We start from the raw sequence: 26552 nt of genomic DNA, 5'->3' as shown, positions 1-26552 counted from the left end.
AGACGAGAGTTTGCAAGGTGTCTGAACTGTCGGCAGTTGTTGTACATTATGGTCTATGGGGAGATTGGTGGTGCAGCGACGCAGACCGAATAATCGAGCATGTCCGAATTTTTAGAGTCCGAAAAATCAGTCAGCAACTGTAATCGGATACAACCCAGGTCTACAGTGAAGCCCCGCACATACCCTCGTAACTGCCAGCCACTGTTCCTCTGCGAGGCTGCAAATAATTCGTATTTCAAACTTTTCCTGTTACCTAAATCAGGCGGTAACCACAAATATAAAATTATTAGCGCTTAAATTTATATGTTTTCTCTCGCCTATATGTGGAATGATGAATGCCTAATTCTTTATTGAACTGAAATAAAATGCTTGCTTCGCTGTAACTATGCAGTATATTGTCAAGTTGCACTTCAATTGGCAGTGAAGTCTCATGAGGAAAACAGGTTCAGCAGTGAATGAACTGTACTGCAGACTTTTGAAGATTTAATTAAAGTTTTACATGCCAAAACCATGAGGCATGCCTTGGTGGAGGACTCCGGAAATTTGGACCAACTGGGGTTCTTTAACGTGCACCTAAATCTAAGTGCATGGGTGTTTTCGCATTTCGCCCCAATCGAAAATGCGGCCGCCGTGGCCGGGATCGGGATTCGATCCCGCGAACTTGTGCATGGCAGCCCAACATCATAGCCACTAAGCAACCATGGCAGGTAGACTTTTGAAGAGTGAAATGCTCAGATTCCATACACTTTGTCCATGTCTGTTGCACACCTGATTGCTTCCGTCGATGAAAACACTCTTCAAGAACAGCAGACACTACGGAGGTATCAAGTATGATGCCAATTTGAAAAAACCGCATGCCAATTTTGTTTGCTTCTGTAATTGGCTGGCAGAGTAATACAACCCCGCGTGGGCCGTGTGCCTTGGTTGTCAACTGCTGTTTTTTTTTTCATTTTAGGTTGTATGCTACCATAGAAATCTTTATTTTACACTTTCGCTTTTTTAATTGTTTTTGGCAGTGTTCTTCCTGCGCTTCTTTCCTGCGTGAGTCCATTTGACGTGGTTCCTTGTTTGCCTAGTAAAGGAGAGGTGTATCTCACAGGCGTACCTGTGACATACACCTTATTTCATTTCTCTTTTGTGGGTTTACACATCTTTATGGCGAATGGCGGGCATTTATATTTGTATTAGTAAAGGTACCCCCCCCCCATTTGCATAGAAAGGTTACCTTGGAGCACAAGGCTGACTGGAGGACAAGGCTCCTGTTATCACGTTTTCTGTGCTCATGTTTGTGATAAACACATCAAGCAGTGATTCAGTGCAGGTAGTGACATGTGTGGCTGTGTTCCCTAAAAGCATATGCCCATTTGAATCCAGAGTACAGAAAGGGGTGCTCGATTTGAAGAATATTGTAATATATCTATGTTAATATCACCTGCAAGTATTAATTTATACCTGTTTCGTTTACATAACGCAGAAGCCTATGTAAATGATCAATGAAACAAACCGTGTTTCTGTCTGGTGGTCTTTATGCGACACACTAAACGTATTAGTGGGATAGTACACAAAAATGCTCAATCTCATTCGCTACAAGAGAAAATTGTGTAAGAATTTTTGAATTTCGTTCGTTTTTCGCTAAGATGGCCACCCATCAACAGCGCTTCAGTACAAGCTCGAGGAAACAATGGACGACAACCATGTGTATATTTGGAAACCACATATTCTGATTGCAGCTAACACTTCAAGCAGGCCAGCTTGCTATAGTTTACATCACTGAGGAATTCCTCAAAGAGAAGATGCTAGGTAAAAAGAGACTTCCGATTTACCACCTGGGGAGATGGGCGACCACGGTGGTGGCTGCCATGGCCAAACGTGGTTGATTAACCATTTGCTGGTGACTAAAGAGACTCTGGCAAGTTGGAGGGATTTCATGCGACACGCCCAGTGGGGCTGATAGCGCTTGCTATTCCCATGCGCCGCCGGCTGTAAAAATGAGGCTTACCCCTCTCCCCAAACCTGCCACCGCTTGCACCTGATGTGACCTTTGCCATGTATACGAATGTCATGGGACACAACATTTGCAACAAGTTGAACAAATCAATTACGGATTAAAATATTGCGATATGAAGTTTTAAACAAGTGCTCAAATTTAAATAAATTGTCTTGTGACCAATTGCAATGCTTTGAGAATATTTTTAAACAGCTTACTCGTTGATGCTGAAGACTGGGCCCCAGTGAAGGTGGTGCTATTGTTCTCAGCTGCGCAGGCGACGCCTGGCACGGCTAGCTGTGAGTGAGCTGTGCTCGCAGGACGCTATGGAGACAGAAGAAGAAGATGGCCACAACAAGAGGTGCGTGTGCATACACTGTTTCACATGTTTCAAGAGGTATAAGCATGGTCCGCTACAAATGAGTGGTACTGCAACAATGCTACAATTATTGTTTTGTTCTTTGTTAGAGGTTCATTCAAGTTAGCACATAAGGATGTCCATTACACAAGACTGTCCACCTTTCTTGGTTCACTAAAAAATATTATGGTGTTGGTGGTTCTTATAAGGAAATGGCAGGGTAAATTGTGTATTGCATATCAGTATCAAACGAGCAGAATTTTGACTCTGCTTTTTCTTGGCTTCTACTTGAGTGTGCAGAAAAAAAGAATAAATGCATGTGCTGTATTGTGCTTGAGAAAGTCAAGTGCATTGGGTTTGCCACATGTTGAAATGATTGCTATCACCGGGCATGCCTGCTGACAGCAGCTTCAAGGCATATTCCCTCCGAACCCTCTCAAGCTTGTCCCCTCTCCTACCTGTACTGAATAAATGAAGCAATAAATAAACCACGGCGACTACTCACCAGCTCACACTTGGCTCAGTCGCATTGTTTCCTTGAACGATGCGAAACAGTGTCAAAAGTCGGGTGCAGCAGCCATTGCCAGTGCATCACAACCCAAGGAGCCAATATGGAAATAGGGAAGCCTCCTGAGCCGTTACGCCTCAGTGGCGACATCACTAAATAATAAAAGCTTTTCAACCCTTTACCTCCTGTTGACAAGTATATTTTGGTAAGAACAGCCCGCTGAGGTGCAAATTTTGCCAGCCAGTTGCGAAAGCGGCGTCAACTTTTCCTGGAATGCCACCGCAGCCCTCTGGCCACACAGCGTCACTAAGTCTACTGTGTCCGCAGGACAATGCGCTACGTCCGCCACTCTGCGTCGCAGGATTGCCGAGATAAGTTCGACGAACCAGGCTTTGTGACGGAACCAGCCACCGCCGACCTGGTGTGCTGTGAACAAGGGAGTGCCCGAGGGAACGTAGTTCGAGGCCCCTTCCTACGAACCGTTCCTAACGTTAGCCCCGAGTTCTGCAAAGACCGTCTGACCTCAGTTGAGGACCGTGAACCTGTGCGGAAGGTTGTGTGTGTAATCCCCCGCGCAAAGAGGCGGCTTGTCTACGGTGCCTGGTCGGCCGTTTCCGTCACCTTGGGATCGAGGGAGGACTGAGTGTTTATAAATCGTTGTTGTGAGGCTGCTCAGTGTACTTTCTCTCGCAGTCATGCTAGACTAATAAACTGCAACGTCCTTGTGTAGATACTGCAAATAAACCCATATTTCTCGTTCTCGATGAGAAGCAGTCCTTCCCTTCAACAACGTCCTCAGGGTGGATGAGTTGGACGACGGCATGGGCCAGCTACCATCTAATTCATGCCCGACTCCAATCTTGACAACTGGTTACGAGTGGTGGGATTGACCTCCCAATCCTCACAACTGGCTGACAGCGGTGAGACGGACTTTGCGACGTGGTGCTGTGTCTGTGGTGAGTGCTTGGTTCCTGCTTTGACTCTCTAGGCTTCATATTGGTTGTTCTGCTTAGAACAGTAGGGAAGCTAGATCGTTGATTGTCAGCTAGGTTGTATTTTCCTAGGTAGGTTTAGCGAGCAATACCAAGGCAGTAAAGCAGCAATCATGGAGTTAAGGAGACTGCTGAGAGACGAATTATTGATTGTTGGTGAGGAACTGCGCCTAGATGTACGCAAAGAAATGCTAAAAGTGGAATTATTGGAGCTAATTTCCGAACAGGCCAGTGAGGAAGAAATTGAAATGGGATTGGAACTTCTAAAAAAAAAAGAGAAACTGGAAAGAGAGAGAGAGGAACGTGATAAAGATCGCGATTTAAGAAAAATGCAACTGGAACTTGAAAGCAAACGTTTGGAGTTGTCTCAACGAAGTGAAGGGGCTCTGGGATGATCAAGTGAGGTAGAATCATACTGCATGGACAGGCTGTTGAAGCCATTTGAGGTCGGGATTGACATAGGCTTGTTCCTTAGCAATTTTGAAAGGACTTGTGAGAAGATGAACTTCGGTCTGAGTACATAGCCACAGCGGTTGCTGTCTATGTTGCCGTGTGAGGTGGTGGAAGTAATCGCCAGACTCATTGCACAGGATGCATGTGATTATGCGAAAATTAAGGCTAGTCTCCTGAGGAAATACCGCCTTTCAGCCGAAGCTTTTCGGCAAAGGTTTAGGAGCACAGGCAAGAAAAATAGCGAGGGGTATCTGGAGTTTGCATATAGCTTAAAGGCAAACCTAATCGAGTGGCTGAAAAGCGCGGAAGCATACGAGAGCAGAGGCAGGATCATTGAATGCATGTGTCTAGAGCAGTTTTACAAAAGCATCCCACCATCTGTGAAGCTGTGGGTGCAAGACAGAGGAAATGTAAACACTGTGGGGAGGGCAGCAGAATTAGCCGTAGAGTACGCAACGCGCAGAAAGCTGCCCGCCGAGGACGGTAATTGGGACGGTCGAAATGGACCGCAGAAACCATTTTTGTTCAAAAAAGGTTTGCAGACTAGACGACGAGAGCCTGTAGACGTGGAGGAAAAGCCCTAAAAAATAAGCGAGGAGAAACCTAATGGGAAAACCGTACAAAAGAGCAGAAAAGAAAATTCGAATCTTTTATACCGATCCGCTGCAATAAGTGCCACAAACTGGGACAAAACGCTGTGAACTGCGGAAAGCCTAGCGTAGTTTTTTCCTACATGGACGAAAAAGATGAGAATATGCAACTTTTAAGCCCCTATCTTCACGACCTGCAAGTTAAAGGCAAATCATGCCGAGTGCTAAGAGACAGTGCCACCACGATGGACATTGTCCATCCGTCTTATGTGACGGTAGATGACTTCACCGAAGAAGTAGCATGGAGCAAACAGGTTGTAGAAGAATGCAGCGTGTGTCTACCCATGGCCAAAGTCAAACTCAGTGGACCATTCGGGGAGCTAGAGACTGAGGCTGCAGTTTCAAAATTTTTGTCACTGCAGTACCCTTACATCTTTCGAATTGTTCGAATCAGTTACTGCGTGACAAAGGGCTTAAACTGGGAGAGGGCGTAGTACAGGCATTGACACGAGGCCAAGCTCGTAAAATCTCGTCGCTTTCGGCTGAAAATGCACCAGCTGCTCCAGCGGAAACAGCAAAAGAGATAACTTCAATAACCGAATCCGAGCTAGGCTTGATGGATGAAAAAACGGTCGAGGAAAGCCCGCCAGCTGACCAGCTCAATGAGAGTGTATTGCTAGGGTGTCAAAGTTCACCCCTGCAGGAAGAGCCCGCTGATGCACTTGCAAGCGAGACAGGGTCATTACTATCACCAACCTCAAAGAACTTTGACCAGCTCTTACGTATGGACAGAGAGTCACTGGCACCGGAGCAAAAGAATGATGACAGCTTAGCTAAATTACACCACACAGCTAAAGAAGGCATTGCTAGGCGCAACGTGACAATACAAGAGAGAGGAGGATTGTTGTATCGGCACTACAGAGATCGAAAGGCTAGGATGCTAGATCAATTAGTCGTACCTACTAAGTACAGGGAGGACCTTTTGAGTCTCTGTCATGGAAATGGGTGGTCTGGCCACCTAGGCATAAACAAATCAAAGGAAAGATTGCTTATGGAATACTACTGGCCTGGTTGTTTCAAAGAGGTAGAAAACTTTGTAAGATCATGCGACGCCTGCAAGCGCTCTGGTAAACCAGGAGAGACATGGAAAGCTCCACTGAAGGTAGTGCCCTTAATAACAGAGCCCTTCAGACGACTTGTAATAGACACGGTAGGGCCTCTTCCAAAGACAAAATGGGGCTACAGGTACTTGTTTACCATGCTGTGTCCGGCTACGAAGTTACCAGAAGCAATCCCTCTGAAAGAGCTCAGCTCCACCGAAGTAGTAGACGCGCTTTTGACAGTGTTTGCACGAGTTGGGTTTCCAGCCGAAATTCAAACAGATCAAGGGTTAGTATTCACGAGCGCACTGACTTCCACATTCTTGCAAAAGTGCGGGGTAAAGTTAATACACAGTTCTGTCTATCACCCTCAGTCAAACAGTGTAGAGAGGTGGCATTCGGTGCTTAAGCGAGTTTTGCGTGCGCTCTGTTATGAGCACAAGGAGGACTGGGAGAACTGTCTGCCAGCAACTTTGTTCGCTTTGCGAACGGTTCCACGTGAAGCGACAGGGTTCTCGCCAGCAGAACTAGGGTATGGGAGGACACTCCGTTCTCCACTGAGAATGTTGAGAGAGATGTGGGAGGAAAGAGGAGAGAGTCCAACATTGGTTGAATACGTGCTAAATCTGCTGGAACGGCTAAGTGCAACCCAAGAGCTAGTCGAAAAGAACATGGGTGTAGCTCAAAAGAACACCTAATTCTGTTATGACAAGAATGTGAGGCTTCGTACGTTTAACGCCGGAGACCAGGTAGTGATCCTCAAACCTTCAAGAGAGAACAAGCTTGAAGTTCATTGGGACGGGCCCAAAGTGTTGCACAAACTTTCAGATACTAACTATGCTCTGAAAATGCCTATTCGCAGGAAGGAGGTGAGGATATATCACTGCAATTTGATTAAGCCGTATATGGAGCGGAGCGGAGTCGTTAACTATACCATCAAAGAGCAGGATGGCACTAGTACCAAGTTTAAGGAGTATAGGGCGACCTCCAACTCTGAAATCGGCCTAGAAGAAGTAGTAGAACACTCGGCAAGCTCGCACGCTCTAAGGCCCGAGCAGCTAGATGAGCTAAAAGAGGTGTTAGGGGAATATCTCGACAGATTCAGCGATATGCCGGGTAGAACCGAACTGATAACGCATGAAATTGAGCTAACATCAACCGAACCAGTAAGATCAAAGCCTTACAGGGTGTCTCCAAGACAGAGAATATGGAGGCAGAGATACAGCGCATGCTAGAGTTGGGAGTTATTGAGCCCGCTGAGAGTGACTACACGTCACCGCTAATACTCGTAGAAACCCCTAACAAGGACCCTCGTCCGTGTGTTGACTACAGGAAGTTAAATGCCATCACTAGGGATCAGCTGTACCCGATACCCAACATTGAGAAAAGAATTGAAAGAGTTAGCGCTGCTAAATACATTTCAACTATAGATCTCGTGCGGGGGTACTGGCAAGTTCCCCTTTCAGAAAGTGCCAGCCGCTATGCCGCGTTCATCTCACCTGTAGTCACTTTTCGCCCTCTCGCGCTCAGCTTCGGGCTGAAGAACGCGCCGTTTAGCTTCTCTAAATTAATGGATATTGTCCTAAAAGACTTGCAGGAGTTCGCCTTGCCTTATCTTGATGATGTGGCCATTTTACGGACAGCTGGGAACAACACGTATCGCACCTCAAACAGGTGTTCTCACGGTTGAGGGAAGCCGGCTTAACGATGAAAGCGGAAAAGTGTAGGTTTGGTTGTTCGCAGGTTACTTCTCTGGGCCATGTCGGCCAGTGCGCGAGATGGCCGGCCGAGCTGAAAATAGCTACGATTGGAGAATTTTCTCAGCCGCGCACGAAAACAGACCTTCGTTCATTTTTGGGACTTGTGGGTTACTATCAACGGTACATTCCGAATTTCTCGCAAAGGGCAAGTTCTTTAATGGACGCCCTCCGAAAGGGAACACCAAGTAGTGTACACTGGGATAAGGACAAAGAGAACGCTTTCCAAAGTTTGAAAGCACTATTGGTTTCTCGCCCCGTGCTTCGCGCGCCAGACTACACAAAGGAATTCATAGTTCAATGCGACGCAAGCGACAAAGGTATGGGCATGGTACTTAGTCAGGTCGGCGACGATAACGAGGAGCATCCTATCCTCTATGCCAGCCGTAAACTAAATTAAAGAGAGGAAGCCTACAGCGCTTCAGAGAAGGAATGTGCTTGTTTAGTTTGGGCCGCCCAGAAGTTGTCGTGTTACTTGTACGGAGCGAAGTTCATCTTCGAGACCGACCACTGTCCTCTGACGTGGCTCAATCAAACGTCACACAAAAATGGCTGCTTGCTCCGATGGAGTCTCACTCTCCAAGAGTACAACTTCTCCGTTAGATATAAGAAGGGAAAGTTGCATAGCAATGCGGATGGTTTGAGCAGGCTAATTTGAATTCTGCATTTAAGGGTCCCGCCTAAATTTTAGGGTTACTATTGTTAATTTTGTTAAGCCAAGAAGCTCCCCTCTCATTTAGCAGGATTTCCTTCATGATTGCTGAATTTGTCAGCACGAAATTGCTTCAACAATTGGCATAGCGAAATGCAGCATTTTTTGTTTCTACACTTATGTTTTCTTTGAAGCCTAGCGGGTCTAAAGTGAGATCCAAGATATGTCATCTTGGTGCAGAGCCGTGTTGTGGGGTTCGTTTTGCAGTTGCCTGTCCTTGTTGGATGTTTTGGGGTGGTGACCTGATTACACCAGTGGTTGCTGCAAGTCAAGGCATCACCCCCTTGCCACCAGCCATTCTGATTCTGCCCAGCGGTTGTCAGCACTGGACAGTCGAGATTTTCTACGCCATGGAGGCGCTGTTAAGAACGGCCTGCTGAGGTGCAAGTTTTGCCAGCCAGTTGCGACAGCGGCTTCAACTTTTCCTGGAACGCCACCGCGACCCTCTAGACACACACTAAGTCTACTGTGTCCGCAGGACAATGCGCCACGTCCGCCACTCTGAGTCGCAGGATCGCCGAGATGAGTTCGACGAATCAGGGATGAAACCCGCCAATGCTGACCCAGTCTGCTGTGAACAAGGGAGTGCCCGAGGGAACGTAGTTCGAGGCCCCTTCCTACGCACCGTTCCTAACGTTAGCCCCGAGTTCTGCAAAGACCGTCTGACCTCAGTTGAGTACCGTGAACCTGTGCGGAAGGTTGTGTGTGTAATCCCCCGCGCAAAGAGGCGGCTTGTCTACGGTGCCTGGTCGGCCGTTTCCCTCACCTTGGGATCGAGGGAGGACTGAGTGTTTATAAATCGTTGCTCAACGGGTCGATCAGGTGTCTGAGCAGGCACCAGGTCTTGCGCGCCGACAGCGTTCCCTGCAGCCCGTCGCACGTACTCATCCAGTTCTCTCGGCACAGCAGCAAGACCGCAACCAACCGCAACCTCACCAAAGTTCTGAACGCTTACGATGGCAACGGCCAAAGGCTCATTGAAGACCTCAAGGCGGTCTACCTCAAGACGGAGAGAGGGCGATTTCCGATACCGGAGGAGTACGGGGGACCGGAAAATCCGGCATTGGATGAACCGTTCACCATCACGGAGTTGTTAACAGCCATAGACGAGAGTAATAAGGCGAGCGCACCAGGAATGGACGCCATTACATACAAGCTGCTCAATAACATGAGTGATGCGGCGGCACGTGGGCTCCTGGGTCACATCAACAGAACCTGGGAAAGCTCGAAGTTGCCCGCAGAATGGAAAGAGGCCGAGGTACGGTTCATACCTAAACCCGGCAAACCTCTGACCATCGAGAACATGCGCCCCATCTCGCTCACGTCCTGTGTGGGCAAGGTCATGGAACGCATGGTTCTCAGAAGACTTCAAGCACACCTGGACGAGACAAATCAGATGCCGGCGACCATGTATGGATTCCGCCAGCACCTGAGCACCCAAGACGTCTTGATCCAATTACACGAATTGGTGATTAAAAAAGCAACGAGGCACGCGCCCCGGGGTATACTGGCTTTGGACCTCAAAGGGGCCTTTGACAACGTGTCCCACGCCAGCGTGCTCGAGAACCTGCGCAAGACGGGGTGTGGCCGCAAGACCTACGGTTATATCAAAGATTTCCTAACCAATAGAGCAACAACTATCCGGATAGGAAATGAACGGTCAGAGCCTGTGGAGCTCGGAGACAGGGGTACCCCACAGGGGTCTGTCCTGTCGCCTCTGCTTTTCAACCTAGCACTCCTGCCCCTGCCCGAACTACTCAATCAGATCGAGGGCGTGGACCACGCGTTCTATGCCGACGATATAACGGTGTGGACGAACCGCGCGGGTTCCGATGCCTGGGTGGAGGAAGCCCTGCAGAGAGCGGCAACGACCGTCCACGAGTATGCCAGGACCTGTGGCCTGAGCTGCGCTCCACAGAAATCGGAGCTGCTCATGGTACAGCCCGGAAGACCGAAGAAAGAGCCGCCGCCAAACATAATCATCACCATCGACGGCACAGAGATCAAACCAACGCAGCAGATCCGGATACTGGGCCTGCTGTTGTGCAGCGACGGCAAGGCGCACGCAGCCGTCAACAAAATCAAGACCACATCCGAGCAAGTCCTCAGCATGATCCGGAGAGTCACCAACCGGAACAGAGGAATCAAAGAAGAAGACGCACTGCGCCTGGTGCAGGCATTCGTCGTGTCACGCGTAACGTACTCCGCCCCGTACCTCCAGCTTGCGAAGGTGAACCGCGAAACGCTGAACACGACGATAAGGAAAGCAGTAAAACTCGCCATGGGCATCCCAGTCTACTCGTCAACGCAGAAGCTGCTGGAAATGGGTGCCCACAACACGGTGGAAGAGCTGGTGGAAGCACACCTATCCCACCAGAGGGTAAGGCTGAGCCGGACAGAGCACGGTCGGGCCGTCCTACGCAAGATAGGATGGCAAATTGAACAGCTACCGACAACGGAGCCGCTCCCCACAACATGGAGAGACATTATTAAGACCAAGCCCCTCCCCCGGAACATGCAGCCGGGGAGGAACAACGAGAGACGCTCTGCGCGGGCCAAGGCACTGGCTCGACAGCTGGAAGAGGACCCCGAGGTCCTCTACGCGGACGCCTCACTTCCCAAGCACGGAACCAGAGCAACGGCGGTCGTCACCACCATAGATAAACTTGTCACAGGCGCGTCGATACGGACGACGAATACAGCCGAAGCAGAAGAAGTGGCCGTGGCCCTCGCACTCGCACAACCGGGAGTGAGGACCGTTGTCACAGACTCCCAGACCGCCTACGCAAGCTACCGCAAGGGGAACATCTCTTCCATGGCACTAGCGATCCTCAACAAATGCAAATCACCGGGGCGGGCCGTTGAGCTCGTGTGGGTCCCGGCTCACTCGCAAGTGGAAGGCAACGCACTCGCCGACCACTATGCCCGAGAACTATCGATCCGGGCCGAGGACGAGCCAGGGCTACCGCACCCCGTGACAAGCTACAAAGACATCACGCAAATGTACAGAAGCGGCAGATGTAGGCTTCCCCGTCCGCATCCGCAACTCAACCGAATTCAGCAAACGATCGTGCGACGCATGCAAGCGGGGTCGCTAGCGCATCCAGTGCTCTTGCATAAGATGTTCCCAACAGAGCATGACACTTCATGCCCTTTTTGCAGACGGTCAAAAGGCACTCTAGCACACATCCTTGCAGAGTGCACTAAGCTCAAGAACCCCCCACCACCCCTACCCCCCACCCTCCCCAGCCCCAACCCCCCCGAGCGATGGGAGACCTTGTTGTCCAGCCCCGACCTACCGACCCAGCTCGCGCTGGCGGCTAGGGGCCAGGAACTGCTGGACACATATGGGACCTGAGAATAAGGTTCCACCCCATCTGGTGCAAGCGCGCACCACCCGTCACTAAGGGCTCAGCACAAAAGTTGATTCTCTCTCTCTCTCTCTTTATAAATCGTTGTTGTGAGGCTGCTCAGTGTACTTTCTCTCGCAGTCATGCTAGACTAATAAACTGCAACGTCCTTATGTAGATACTGTAAATAAACCCATATTCTTCGTTTCCGATGAGAAGCAGTCCTTCCCTTCAACAACGTCCTCAGGGTGGATGAGTTGGACTACGGCATGGGCCAGCTACCATCTAATTCATGCCCGACTCCTATCTTGACAACTGGTTACAAACGGTAGGATTGACCTCCCAATCCTAACAATTCATCATTAAACTTTGTACCAATGTAACCAATGATGACTATCGTCATAAACAAAAATTTGTCACACAGTGAACCGGGGATGACTATACTCGTCCTAGTGCATCTAGTTGATTCCTGACACTAGAGGGTCACGCTTGTCCATGTTGTGCCATTTGTGTCTCTCCCTTCATTATATTTCCCCCTCTGACACCCCTGCATAAAGCATGGCTGCCTCTTTAAAATGAGGCAATGAAAGTGTGCTGAAAAGAAAGTATTTTGATGGCTCCTCTTTAGATGACAGCGCTGTAGAGTTCTGTACGGAGATGGAAAAAGATCAGTTCTCATCTGAGGAGTCTGATGACGACGATTCTGTGGATGGACTGGAGGACCTTGTTGCTGCCTGTGAGTCTACCGTGTGAAGATTGCCTACTAGCTGCTTTATGAGCTGGAAACAAGGAGCCACTATTCATGTGCCTGTTTTGGCACGTTTAGTTAAGTTTTTTCTTCATATTTTTTTTCATGCTTAAAATCAATTGCCTCTTGATGAAGAAACGAAGAAGATTTTGGTCTGAAACACTCCGAAAAGCATGTTTTGTTTTAATTGGCTTCCTTTTGGTGTAGCCTCTGCTCCTGTGATTTTTCAGAGATGTATGGATGGCATCCTGCAAGGCATTCCGGGCATTCAAGTATATTTGGATGACATGATAGTTGCGGAGAAACACGGCAACTGTGAGATGCTGCATGAAGTTTTCAGACGTTTCAGGCAGTTTGGTATCAAGCTGAATCCTCAGAAATGCAAGTTCCGACAAGCAGAAGTTGAATTTATGGGACATCGTATGAATGCGAGCGGATTGTTGCCTAAGACGGACAACATTGCTGCAATAGCGAAAATGCCGAAGCCGACCGGTGTTACGAAACTACGGGCGTTTTTGGGCTTCGTGACGTGCTACCACTAATTTCTGGGAAACTTGGCTACTGTTCTAGAGCCACTGCATGAGCTGCTAAGAAAGAACACATGCTGGCAGTGGGGAGCGAGACAAGATAACGCATTCCGAGCAACAAAGCGGCTGCTAGAGGAAGCTAAGTTCTTGGCGCACTACCATCAAAGTAAGCCGCTTACCTTGGAAACCAATGCGTCGTCGTGTGGCATCAATGCAGTGCTATATCACAGTGTAAATGGGCAAGATTGACCAATTTGGTTTCGGTTGCGAACGCTTTCAGCTGCTAAGCGTAATTATCCACAAATTGAGAGACAGGCATTGGCTGTTGTCTTCGGGGTTACAAAGTTCCGGGAATATCGGCTCGGGAATCATTTCACGCTTGTCAGGGATAATAAACCTCTTCTGAGCATTTTCAGCGCCGACAAGCCCGTTCCCGCCATGGCTGCTGCCCGGATTCAACGTTGGTCCCTCTTGCTGAGCGCCTACAACTACAAAATTCAATCCCAGCCAGGAAAGACGTTGATTCCTGCAGACACCCTCAGCTGTCTACCGGTGCGGCAGGAGCATAACACTAAAACTGCAGAATGTGACGCTCGTGAGTATGTTCTGACCGATCACCTCAACACCTGTCCTCTGTCGGCGAGCGACTTGGCTGACTGTTGACGATAGCGTCCTCGCGCAAGTTCACGATTAGATTCAGAACGGCTGGCCACGGTACTTGCAACCTGCTCAGGAGCCATTACGCACGTACATGCACAGGAAAGACGAACTGACGTACAGCCATGGAATTGTGTACTGGGGCCGTCAAGCGATTATTCTAACGAGTGCACGGCAGTTAATGCTGCGTATGCTGCATGGTGCACGTCAAGGGATAATGGCTATGAAGGACCTGGCACATTCTGTTTTCTGGTACCCAGTGCTTGATTGGGACATAGAGAAGCTGGTCAACGCGTGTCTAACATGCATGCACAGAATGGGGCAGCATGCCTCCTGCTCGACAACCCGTGGCTTGGCCGAACACAGAGGAGCCATGGTCTAGGGTCTGTGTCGAATTTGCGGGTCCTGTGGATGGTAACGTGTTATTGATTGCGGTTGATTCCCATACGAAATGGATCGAGGTTACCGCCATGAAGACCGCCAGCTTGGCAAAAACAATTGAAGCACTGCAGACTATGTTCAGCCGGTTTGGTTTGCCGGGGACCCTTGTGACGGACACTGGGCCGCAATTTACTAGTGAAGAGTTCAGGGCATTTATGAAGCGCAGTGGCATCGCTCATTTGCGGACAGCTCCCTACAAAGCACAGTCTAATGGTCTGGTGGAAAGAGCAGCATGGACTGGGAAACAAGGGTTAAACAAAAACACATGCGGCAATTTGCAAGCTCGGCTGGACCACATTGTTTCGCATTATCAGCACACTCCCTTGCCAAATAGGAAAACCCAAGCTTTTATGCTTCTCGGATATCAGCCACGTTCTTTATTGCGCAACGTCGTGTCTATGACCTTTCCCTTCTGCAGGTGCTTGCAACAGTGGCCAACCACTGTGCAAGGACGTCAGGTGCAAGAACTACGGAGTGGGTGACAAATGGAAACGACGCTCGGTAGGCTCGCGAATAGCAATGATAAAGAGTGCAAATGGGGGGAGCAACATCGCCGCCACCTCGACCAGCTAAAGACCAGGAGGACCAGCGTGGGAGGAGAAGCGGGGGAAACCGAGGCCCCCATACAAGTACCAACAGCTAAAGGCAGCCTTAACGTGGTGGTAGACTCGCTATCTCCAGGACACGACAGCAGTGACAGTCAGGCTCAAGTAGGCACCGACATTCGAACGCTGTCAGACCGGGCGTGTTGAAGCCGAGGGTGCTACCAGCGAGACGCAAGTGACTGACTGCGCTGAAGTGACACTGCGTAGGTCAGAACAGAAGCCCCGTCCCCCGGACGCTTCACTCCTTAAGGGGGAAGAATTGTTGTAAATCAGCATGCGCCGCTGATGCGTGTTTATATTGTTCTATTCACCGGCCATGCCTCTCGTTAATCGGCAGTGGCTGCGATGACGTCACAAAATAAAAGCTATAAAAGCTACACTAACCTTTAATAAAGCGTTAGTTCTTTGCCAAGCGCTTGTCGAGTTACTTCAATATTAACCTTCATTTCAGTGTCATGTGCATGTTGTTAAAGACAAACACAATACTACCAACTACAGTGAAACCTCGTTAAACCGTAGTTGGCCGGAGCTCGGAAAAAGTACGTACTAAACGGTAGTACTATTTAACCGAAATAGCATGAGATCGCCCACTTACCTGTCGAAAATAGAACTCAGAGAGAGTGCGATGAAAGGGTCAAGAACGTGCAATATTTATTCACTTCGCGCAACAAAAGTGTCATTTTTGTTTGATCCCGCGGCGGCCTACCACGACGACAGCGGCTTCAAACTTACTGAACCTGCCTGCCAGCTAGCCTTTCAGCCAGCCCTCTCCTCTCGGCAAACACTCGCATGGCAGATTCCTCGTTGGCGTTGCGTATTCTCCGTGCACGTGCGCAGTAGTGCTGCAGAAGTCCCGGGACACCTCTTTCATTGCTGGGTGCCGGAGTTCGGAATACTTTTTGTTTGGAATAGAGTTACGTTATCGCGCCCCTGTTCTCGTCGCGACGATTGCATTCATGAGGCTGACGCAATGCGCAGCTTATGCCACTGTCGGGCCTGAATCACCCATGCTGTCGCTTTCCATGTCCTCATCACTGTCGCTAGTTGACACTTCGGCAACAACAGAGGCAATCGTGGCGAAAAGTCGAACCACATAGCCGACATGTCTTCGCGGTCGCAGCAGCGCTGCGAAGCAACTTCTTCGCATTCCAAATCCCACACACCGTGCAGCAGATCCCTGTCGCATGCCAGCGCCGACTTCTTCGTGTCACGTTCGATAGCACGGACGATGTCTTAATTTTTCTTCTATGCTGAGCACCCGGCGTCTTTTTTATTCGAGCTTCGGCATGACGCGAGTCCTCGCTTGCAGGACGCGAAAACGTTCTCTGGCACGGCGTTAAAATGATGTTGATGTGGCTTCACGGTCAAACGCACAGGGCGCTTGGAGGCCATTGTTCTGATCTCTGAGGCTTGTTGTTCTGCTGGGCCGCCAGATGGAGACGACGCACCGTAGTGTTTGTGCGACAAAAAGTTGAAACGCTACGTTTTAACCGATGCGTACCTATGTAATAAGCTAGTACGGTTTATGCGGATAGAAAACACATTATGTTCTATGGCCGCTGGGTTGGGGATTTGACTTTACTACTTTTAAAACGAAACTACTGTTTAAGCGGGTACGGTTTAACAAGGTTTTACTGTACATCAACCTTTTCACACCACGAGAGGTTACTGAACTAGCTGCTAAGCTAAGTCACTTGGTAATCTCGGTATGCTTTCAAATAAGGTACAGGTACTGGCCAGCTATTCATGTTATGCTATGCATTTCTCATTTTCCTAAAATGTGACTGTGCATCAGCTAGCCAGGTTGCTACTGCATAAATACATAAATAACATGCAGCCCATGCCCAACTAACTCAAATAACCTGAGTAGAGCTTAAAATAGTTTATGTATCGTGTGCATCCTGTGTGAGCTTATTTTTTATATGTAGAGCAGTCAAAATAGAACATGCATGTATGATGCTGACAGTATCAAACAGTCTCAAGTTGATCACCCTTGTTTGCTGCTGCCACGAGTGAAAGAGGGAACATGCCCGTCATGATACTGCTTGATTTTGTGCACTTTGGTAATGTTTTGTACATTGTTGAAATGCTAAATTAGGTGGGTCTAAGTAGTAAGGTGGCAACAGATTGGCCACCCAGGCTGGCAAGAAAGAATGCAATTGTTTCATTTCACTCAAAATAGGTTTTCTTATCAGTAATATAAATTATTTACTTTCAAATAAATATTCTACTTGGAAACATCTCACCGGTATATATCAGCATAAGGTCACCGCTATACCTACATATTGCTTAATGAATTCATAATGAATTGTACACTCGCTGCTTAGCCTTCAGTTCCTTGCTGCATCAAGTTAACCACTTAGGCACAACTTTTTGCACATAGAGAGAACTTCATTCATCTCTGAGCACATCATTTAAGGTTATATTTTGTTTGGAACGTTTACAAGCAGCAAGTATTAAATTTCTAATATGCATGTTTGATGGCTCACTTCATCTTTGGTGGCTTATACATTAAAAAAAAAGGAAAATGCATTTTATGTATCCAATCACACTTTAAATTGGTAGAACAAAAAAACAAAAAGACAAGCAAGCATATCAGCAAGCTGTACTCAGAGCCTCGCACACGTGCTCAGTGGTAAAGAGGGTTGTCGTGGCCACCTACGCAGCTATATTCCGCGAAAGATGTGCATGTGTTTCGTATTCTTGCAAGCTGTCACTAGCACTACAGAAACTGTGCCATTGTGCGGAACACGGATATTTCGGATGAATCACTTCCGGCAATACTATCACTTTCGCGTAATGTAGAACGCAGCACATTGGATGATTTGAGACATTTTGCCGAGCCAGCCAAGGCAGCACGCACTGAAAGTAATCGTCTAAGAGTACGTCCCAAGTTGCGACATGATGCGATAGCTATATACATCTTTTTAAAGGTGGCGCAGATAAGATGACTGTGCAGTGTTTTGAACAAGGATGATGGTGCCAATGCAACACATGCAGCTGCAGAACAGAATGTGGCAGCCTATGGTCGTATTTTCACCGTGGCGGAGAAACTTGAAACCACATCTGCAAAAATATGCCAGTATCGTCTGCAGAGGAGGCGATGTCTGCTGTCAAAGATAGTTGCCAACCTTGAACACCTTTGCTCCGTTGAACGGTTGCCAGCTGTCAACAGACTGTGTCATCCAATATGAATGTGCATGAGATTCGCTTGTGCAGATTGCGCGTGCACCAAATTTTTCGACATAACCTGCCTTTTGGGCGACCGCCCCGATCCGCACACGGGCGGACGAGGGTGGGACGGACGGGTGGATTGATCATGTTTCGGCCCTAAAAGCTGACGCGCTTGACCCAACGATCAAATTTTGCAGGTCGCTGACTGTGCTCACTACTATCGTCGTGCTGCTAGTGTCACTTGCTTTTGTGGGCACAAGTTTGCTAAATTAAAGTTAGTTTCGCGATTCACAGTTTTGCTACTGTGTTCTTCACCATCACTACAAGTGACAATATTTCGGCAACGGGTGAAAGCAGAAGATGAGCTTTTCAAAGCATTTGTAGAGACCTAAGGCAGGTGGCACGTTCATGCAACTTCAGTGTTACGGTAGATTTGAGGATCCGTGACCAAATTGTATTTGACAGGGTGTGCAAAAAGCTGCTTTGTGACAATAGTTTGATACTGGTAATATTTCTTTTTTTTTTCATTTATTTCCACCTTAAAGGCCCAAGGGCATTATATAAGGGAACATACAAGAACATATGACATGGCTTTTTAAAATAAGAAACTGCAGAGGTACAAGTATAACAGCAGATACAAAAGTGCAGAGATACAACAGCATAAAAATTGAGCAGCAGATTTCCATACAGTAGGAGCATGAAACACATTAGCTACATACATACCGTGGAATATGGCTGATTAATTTTTCCCGGAATAGTTTGTGGTCAGCGCATGAGGCCATGGTATTGGGTAGATTGTTCCAGAGGGTTATTGCTTTGGGGAAAGAATGAGGTTAGAATTGATGAAGTACCGCTGTCAAGTCGTGCTAGGGCATTGCAGTGGCTGATACGGGAGGAGGTTTGGCGTGCGGTTTTAAGAGAGAGGGTGTCTGGATTTTGGGTGATAATAAAAGGCATGAAGAAGGCATGGGCATGATATGGTCCGGTGCGACTCAAGTTCAAAGAGTGCTTTAGTGCGGTGACGCTGGTGTTGTGGGGGGGTGGGGGATTGTGAGCAGATAAAACGGGCGGCACGATTCTGTATGGCTTTTAATTTGTGGGCGAAGTATGCTTGTGAGGGATGCCAAATTGATGTCTATTCAAGCTTAGGTTGTATGAATGTTAAGTAGGCTAATTTCTTAATTTCTGGAGATGCAAGTTCAAGGTTCCGGCGCAGGTAGCAGAGTGTGCGTGTAGCATCTGAGCAGATGGTTTATATGTGTAACGCCCATGATAAAGATGGCGAGAGGTGAACTCCGAGGTATTTGTAGGATGCTGCAAGGGCAATAGGGAAAGAGTTAATATTGTAGAAGAACTGTGTTACGGTGTTTTTACGTGTGAATGATGCTAGTTTACATTTGTCAGTGTTGAGCGGCATCAATGATTTATCACACCAAGCTGTAATGAGGTTGAGATCCTGTTGAAGGGCAATGTTGTCTCCATGGTTGCGGTTGGGTGTGTAAATGACGCAATCGTCTGCGAACAGTCTTATACCCCTGTCACACAGGCACCTGCGAACTCCATTGAACTGCTTTGTCTTTACGTCAGTGGAGTTGCGCTCCGTGTCACACGGTCTCCTTTGCGCCAAGGAAGTTAAATAGAGATTTTGGGCGAAGGGAGTTCGGCAATGACCATTACGGCTGAATGGAGTACTCTCGTTCCCAGGTAGCTACAGTTCCGCAGAAAACCACGCTCGTAAAATCGTCCTAACTGGTTCATTTACAAATTTTAGCATTATAGTTTTTTTTTTGCCTTGGGATATAAGCCACATAATAAAAGTTTTAATTTGTTTTTAAGGGCATTAGCACCTGTACCTTCTACACCAATACTTCGCCACGGCGCATCGGGAAACGCCGTCCTGCCATTTCGTTTGTTTTTATATGCACGCTGTGGCACGTACCGTTCAAGCCGTACGAATAAATTCTCTGGGTGACACGCACCATGAGCGATCCCGGCGCATTATCATCCTCCTTGCTCACACCGACATCAGGGGAGCGCTTCAGTTTCGTCACTCATCTAGAAGCAGTTGAGCTCACCTCAAACACACAGACATGCACGATTACACAGCGTAATCACAACTTGGAAGCGCACTGGCCCAACAATGTAATCCGCGCTGCCCATGCACGAAAGCAAGAGCGCAGTGTGGCCAGCATCGCTTGCAACTTTGCTATGCTTGAAAAACAAAAGTCTTGCGGTAACATACTGCGAAGTTTCTCACTGTCATTCTATATTATTACATACTGCGTTAAAAAAAATGCACACAGATTAGTTTAACGGCGACCGTATATGTGAACAGCCGCACGCTAAAATAAGCGCAGCAGCACCGTTTCTATCCCGTGCAGTGCCCATCGAAAGCTTGCACTGTGCCATGTAGCAAGGCCGCAATTTCATTGCCGTCAATCTCCGTTAGGGAGTTGCATGCTCAACGGAGTTCGCTGGTGCCCATGTGACGGGTATTAATTTGTTAAGAATACTAATTGGTTGGTTGTTAATATAAACAAGAAAAGGCAATGGTGAGAGGCACGCGCCCTGTGGGACACTCAACGTTACATCAGTGAGGGAAGAATGGTGGTTATCGACAGTTGTGGATTGTTTACGATTGGTAAAGAAATTTTTAAGCCAGCAAAGTATTGGCACATGGTAGTGATGGTTAAAGGGAAGCTGAAACGGTTTTCAATTTCCATGAATTGCTGGGATCGGGAAGAACAGACCTAATAATTTACGGTTCCGAAATTTTTTTCTTTTCGTTTTGTTAATATAAGGGGTGGAAATCGCTTTCTAAATCACCCTCGCGGACACGCCCCCATTGCTTCCCGGAGCGCCGGGAGAGGTTGTTGCCAGAGGAGAAAACCGGCGAGAGTGGCGTCATGGGCGGAGACAGAGCCAACCGGGCTGCGGACCGGCGTGCTGACATGTGCTGGCATGCCTCTTTCCGTCCTGCGCTTTACTGAACGACGTTATGAGAGATCTGCCGCCACCGCCGCTCGCGTTTGTTTTGCGATTTTCGTAAACTGTTCTTTCCTTCTGTGCTGCGTGAGTGCCCACAGCCAAGGGCGCCCAACATGCCCTCGTTCTGTGCAGCATTCGGCTGCGCGAACACAGGCGGGCGAGACGATGTGGTGTTTCACAAATTCCCGAAGGAAAAGAAGCTTGCAGCGCACTGGGTACGTGCGGTGAGGAGAGATAAGTTCGTGCCGACGAAATGAACTGTGCTGTGCTCGGACCATTTCCGCGACAGTGACTATCATCGGAGCTTGACAACGATGCGGGCAATCGGTATTCCAGTTAAATCGGCGCGACTGAAGCCTGGCATTGTTCCGTCTATATTCTCCTACAAGAGAAACACCTCGCCACCTCCAAAAGCGGCCTTCGCCAAGAGGAGAAAGCGTGAGGTAAGGGTTTTAATGAGCACACGGGCAATTTTTTAATAGATGATCACTTTGATGTCGAACAAACAGTCTACGACGAAGCGAGGTGAAGGCACAGCCGGGAATATGCACCTACGTGCAAAGTGCTTGCCGTTTTCATCCTGTTTTGCCTCTCCGCTTTGTCAGAGAACACTGTACTACAGCTGTTTGTTCGGCGCTGTTCTGATACGGTGAAATAACTGGCCGGGGGTACGCTTGCGCATTCAGTGATATTTGTTATTCGTCCTACCTCAAGGTGCCCGCAGATTTAGCTGTTCAGCATTCGTGTTCAAATCGCACGACATGAGGCGTTACGGTAATATTTTCATGCTGGCGTTAGAGTAGTGGAACTCGGCGTGTGAAAACTTCGTTCCGTAGATTTCGCACTCACAGCTTGCTACCAGCAGCGAAATGCTGCAAAAGCGAGCGTCGGCACAGCCGCGCCCGTGGCAAGGCGAACGGGTTCAAATAATGAAGTAACGTTGTGAGGTATTGAAGTTATCAGCGTTCGACGTGGTCTAGCCCAATACAGGCATCGCTGCTTGGCAAAAAAAAATTTTCTTGGCCTTGTTCCTACGGAACTAGCTATGCATCACGCATGGGCAAATTATTATTTGAAAGTAATTATATTGCATTACTCATTACTGTCTTATAACGCTCATTGATTTGAATTACATTACCAATTACCGCCTTTAAAAAATAATGGTATTACATTACGATTGCTTCCAAAAAGTTTTCATGCATACAGAAAGCAAAAAGCAAAGTATAAAGGGACACCAACCTTTCTTTAAGGTAACATACACTTTCATGCCCTCCCCCCATGTTTCTCGACGACACCTCACCACATTACCAACGTTCTGACGCCGTACACAGCTTACTAGTGCATATTTAGCGCAATTACTAAATTACTTTAGCCATGAAATTACAGACAAAATGTTTCACATTACTATCACTAGACAACTAATCCATCACATAAATTACTGAAAAAGTATTTGAATTATTGTAAGTAATCCAACTGCTGTCATGTATACTGATATGCTGAAATTCACGACATCCATGCCTTGCACTCTTTCAGATACTAGCAGAGCTCTTTGAGAACCGAGCCCCTGATGAACCTGTTCCACTACCATCAGCAATCGACGATTTTGAAGCAGCCAGTGTAACACAGGCATATAATGAAGAGCTTGAAGCTAAGATTTCCAGCGCGCGAGAAGGTGCACACATAGCTCTCGCTGTTGGCACACTCAACATCGTCGTTGCCGCCGTTGCCGCCATCGTTTTCCGTATCAGCTGTGGGTTCAAACATATACGGGGAAAATACAAGCTGTCGGAGACAGCGAGAACGTTCCATCTTACAGCTCAGCTATGAAGCCAGAACAGTAGAACCGCGTGCTACCAGAGAGAAAGGAATGGTGCTACGCTCTGAAACGGAGACATGCGGCGGCGCCGACCGACGATTACCGCCAACGACGTCACAGCGGCCCCGACCAATCGCGGGCAACAGCGGTGTTCGCGCGATGCCCTGAGGCGCTGGTGTGCGTTTTCTTGAAAAAACAGCCGCTTGCGTTTGTTTCCTCCCTTTTTGAACCAGATATTCATGTTCAGGGGACTCAAAACTGTAGGATGCCACAGAGAACTCATTTTTTTCGAAAAGTGTTTCAGCTTCCCTTTAAGAAGGCAGCAAAACTGTGATTAACGAAACGAGCATTTTATTGGGCGAACTTGTGCCCTCAAAAACAGGCTACACTCAAAGAACAATGGTAGCGGTGATCACGACCGGCAGTCGTCGAAAATCTGATCAGTGGGTCAAGCGCGTCAGCTTTTATACATCAGTCGTCGAATGTTCCATAGCAATCGCTGGGACCTGCATGCCTTCCACAAAGTTCTATGCCATTCGCTTCGCGCATACATGCAATCAGATTACACAAGGTTCGGCGACAACAGACAGCAGATGGAACCATCAATAACATTCCCGAAACTTCCGACACATGCAAGCGTGTCCTGCACTGTGCGATAACATTTGTTAGGCGGTGGAATGTGTCGCCCGATAAAGACAAGTACACATGTCAGTATGTTTGAAGGAATTCCAAGGTTAGAAAGTTTGGCTAACCGTCGGTTATGGGGAACGCGATCAAATGCCTTAGAGAAGTCTAAGAAAATGGCACCGATCTGAAGATTGGCGTTCATATACTGTAGTAAGTCATTTGTGAAGTCTGCTAATTGTGATTCGCACGAGAAGAATTTTCGAAATCTATGCTGGTGTGGGTAAAAAAAGCTGATGGACTCTATATGGGTCATGATGTGAGAGAATATAATGTGCTCAAAAAGTTTAGATGAGATGCTAGTCACAGAGATAGGTCAATAGTTCACTGGTAATGCCAGGTAGTACTGACCCAGGTAAAAAAGGTGCAGCGGTGGCGTAGAGGTAGAACACCCGCCTCGCGTGCAAGAGGTCCGTGGTTCGAATCCCGGTGCCGGCAATTTTCCACCGGATTAAAAAAAAATCCGCGTGTTGATGAAATTGCACAAACAGGCCTGGAGTGTGGCCTGATCCCGGTGACCAGAACCGGTAACGCACTCCCTCACCAGAGCAGGATTGGCCACCCTGGTGCAGTACTTGGCCACAACCTCCTATATGAACACAACAATCAAACCCCGGCCCTCAGTCCCGAGCAGCTGTGAAGCAACTGACCACGGCGGCGGTCAGACCTGCCACGCAGCAGAGGGTGCTAAGAATCACTGGCTCCGGACAGGCCGCCATTGGAATATGAACCTGGCAACGTTTAACGCTAGAACGTTATCTAGTGAGGCGAGTCTAGCAGTGCTATTGGAGGAATTAGAGGGCAGTAAATGGGATATCATAGGGCTCAGTGAAGTTAGGAGGCCAAAAGAAGCATATACAGTGCTAAAAAGCGGGCACGTCCTGTGCTACCGGGGCTTAGCGGAGAGAAGAGAACTAGGCGTCGGATTCCTGATAAATAAGAATATAGCTGGTAACATACAGGAATTCTATAGCATTAACGAGAGGGTGCCAGGTCTTGTTGTGAAACTTAATAAGAGGTACAAAATGAAGATTGTACAGGCCTGCGCCCCCACATCCAGTCATGATGACCAGGAAGTCGAAAGCTTCTATGAAGACGTGGAATCGGCGATGGGTAAAGTGAAAACTAAATACACTATACTAATGGGCGACTTTAATGCCAAGGTAGGCAAGAAGCAGGCGGGAGACAAGGCCGTGGGGGAATATGGCATAGGCACTAGGAATATCAGGGGAGAGTTATTAGTAGAGTTTGTGGAACAGAATAATATGAGGATAATGAATACCTTCTTCCGCAAGCGGGATAGCCGAAAGTGGACGTGGAGGAGCCCGAACGGCGAGACAAGAAATGAAATAGACTTCATACTCTGCGCTAACCCTGGCATCATACAAGATGTGGATGTGCTCGGCAAAGTGCGCTGCAGTGACCACAGGATGGTAAGAACTCGAATTAGCCTAGACCTGAGGAGGGAACGGAAGAAACTAGTGCATAAGAAGCCGATTAATGAGTTGGCGGTAAGAGGGAAAATAGAAGAATTCCAGATCAAGCTACAGAACAGGTATTCAGCTTTAACTCAGGAAGAGGACCTTAGTGTTGAAACAATGAACGACAATCTTGTGGGCATCATTAAGGAGTGTGCAATGGAAGTTGGTGGTAACTCCATTAGGCAGGATACCAGCAACCTATCGCAGGAGACGAAAGATCTGATCAAGAAACGCCAATGTATGAAAGCCTCTAACCCTACAGCTAGAATAGAACTGGCAGAACTTTCGAAGTTAATCAACAAGCGTAAGACAGCTGACATAAGGAAGTATAATATGGATAGAATTGAACATGCTCTCAGGAACGGAGGAAGCCTAAAAACAGTGAAGAAAAAACTAGGAATCGGCAAGAATCAGATGTATGCGTTAAGAGACAAAGCCGGCAATATCATTACTAATATGGATGAGATAGTTCAAGTGGCTGAGGAGTTCTATAGAGATTTATACAGTACCAGTGGCACCCACGACGATAATGGAAGAGAAAATAGTCTAGACGAATTCGAAATCCCACAGGCAATGCCAGAAGAAGTAAAGAAAGCATTGGGAGATATGCAAAGGGGGAAGGCAGCTGGGGAGGATCAGGTAACAGCAGATTTGTTGAAGGATGGTGGGCAGATTGTTCTACAGAAACTGGCCACCCTGTATACGCAATGCCTCATAACGTCGAGCGTACCGGAATCTTGGAAAAACGCTAACATAATCCTAATCCATAAGAAAGGGGACGCCAAAGACTTGAAAAATTATAGACCGATAAGCTTGCTGTCTGTTGCCTACATAGTATTTACTAAGGTAATCGCAAATAGAATCAGGAAGACCTTAGACTTCTGTCAACCAAAGGACCAGGCAGGATTCCGTAAAGGCTACTCAACAATAGACGATATTCACACTATCAATCAGGTTACAGAGAAATGTGCGGAATATAACCAACCCTTATATATAGCTTTCATTGATTACGAGAAAGCATTTGATTCTGTCGAAACCTCAGCAGTCATGCAGGCATTACGGAATCAGGGTGTAGACGAGCCGTATGTAAAAATACTGAAAGATATCTATAGCGGCTCCACAGCCACCGTAGTCCTCCATAAAAAAAGCAACAAAATCCCAATAAAGAAAGGCGTCAGGCAGGGAGATACGATCTCTCCAATGCTATTCACAGCGTGTTTACAGGAGGTATTCAGAGACCTGGATTGGGAAGAAATGGGGATAAAAGTTAATGGAGAATACCTTAGTAACTTGCGATTCGCTGATGATATTGCCTTGCTTAGCAACTCAGGGGACCAACTGCAATGCATGTTCACTGACCTCGAGAGGCAAAGCAGAAGAGTGGGTCTAAAAATTAATCTGCAGAAAACTAAAGTAATGTTTAACAGTCTCGGAAGAGAACAGCAATTTACAATAGGCAGTGAGGCACTGGAAGTCGTAAGGGAATACATCTACTTAGGGCAGGTAGTGACTGCTGATCTGGATCATGAGACGGAAATAATCAGAAGAATAAGAATGGGCTGGGGTGCATTTGGCAGGCATTCTCAGATCATGAACAGCAGGTTGCCATTATCCCTCAAGAGAA

General features: G+C 47.7%; 1 protein-coding gene across 2 annotated transcripts in view; it reads left to right on the top strand.

The window, feature by feature from the left end:
• Window positions 1-26552, top strand: part of Ube4B (Ubiquitination factor E4B) — a 453934-nt gene that overhangs the window by 28723 nt on the left and 398659 nt on the right. The window contains exon 2 of one of the 2 annotated variants that reach the window (XM_065440682.2): window positions 2257-2348. The exons of the other annotated variant lie outside the window; for it this stretch is intronic. Coding sequence (XP_065296754.1) covers window positions 2257-2348 — 92 coding nt within the window. The remainder of the gene's footprint in view (window positions 1-2256; window positions 2349-26552) is intronic. 2 annotated transcript variants of the gene reach the window in all.

Source organism: Dermacentor albipictus, chromosome 2 (assembly GCF_038994185.2).
Source record: "Dermacentor albipictus isolate Rhodes 1998 colony chromosome 2, USDA_Dalb.pri_finalv2, whole genome shotgun sequence".
Lineage (NCBI taxonomy): Eukaryota > Metazoa > Arthropoda > Arachnida > Ixodida > Ixodidae > Dermacentor > Dermacentor albipictus.
This window is presented reverse-complemented; position numbering and strand designations above follow the sequence as displayed.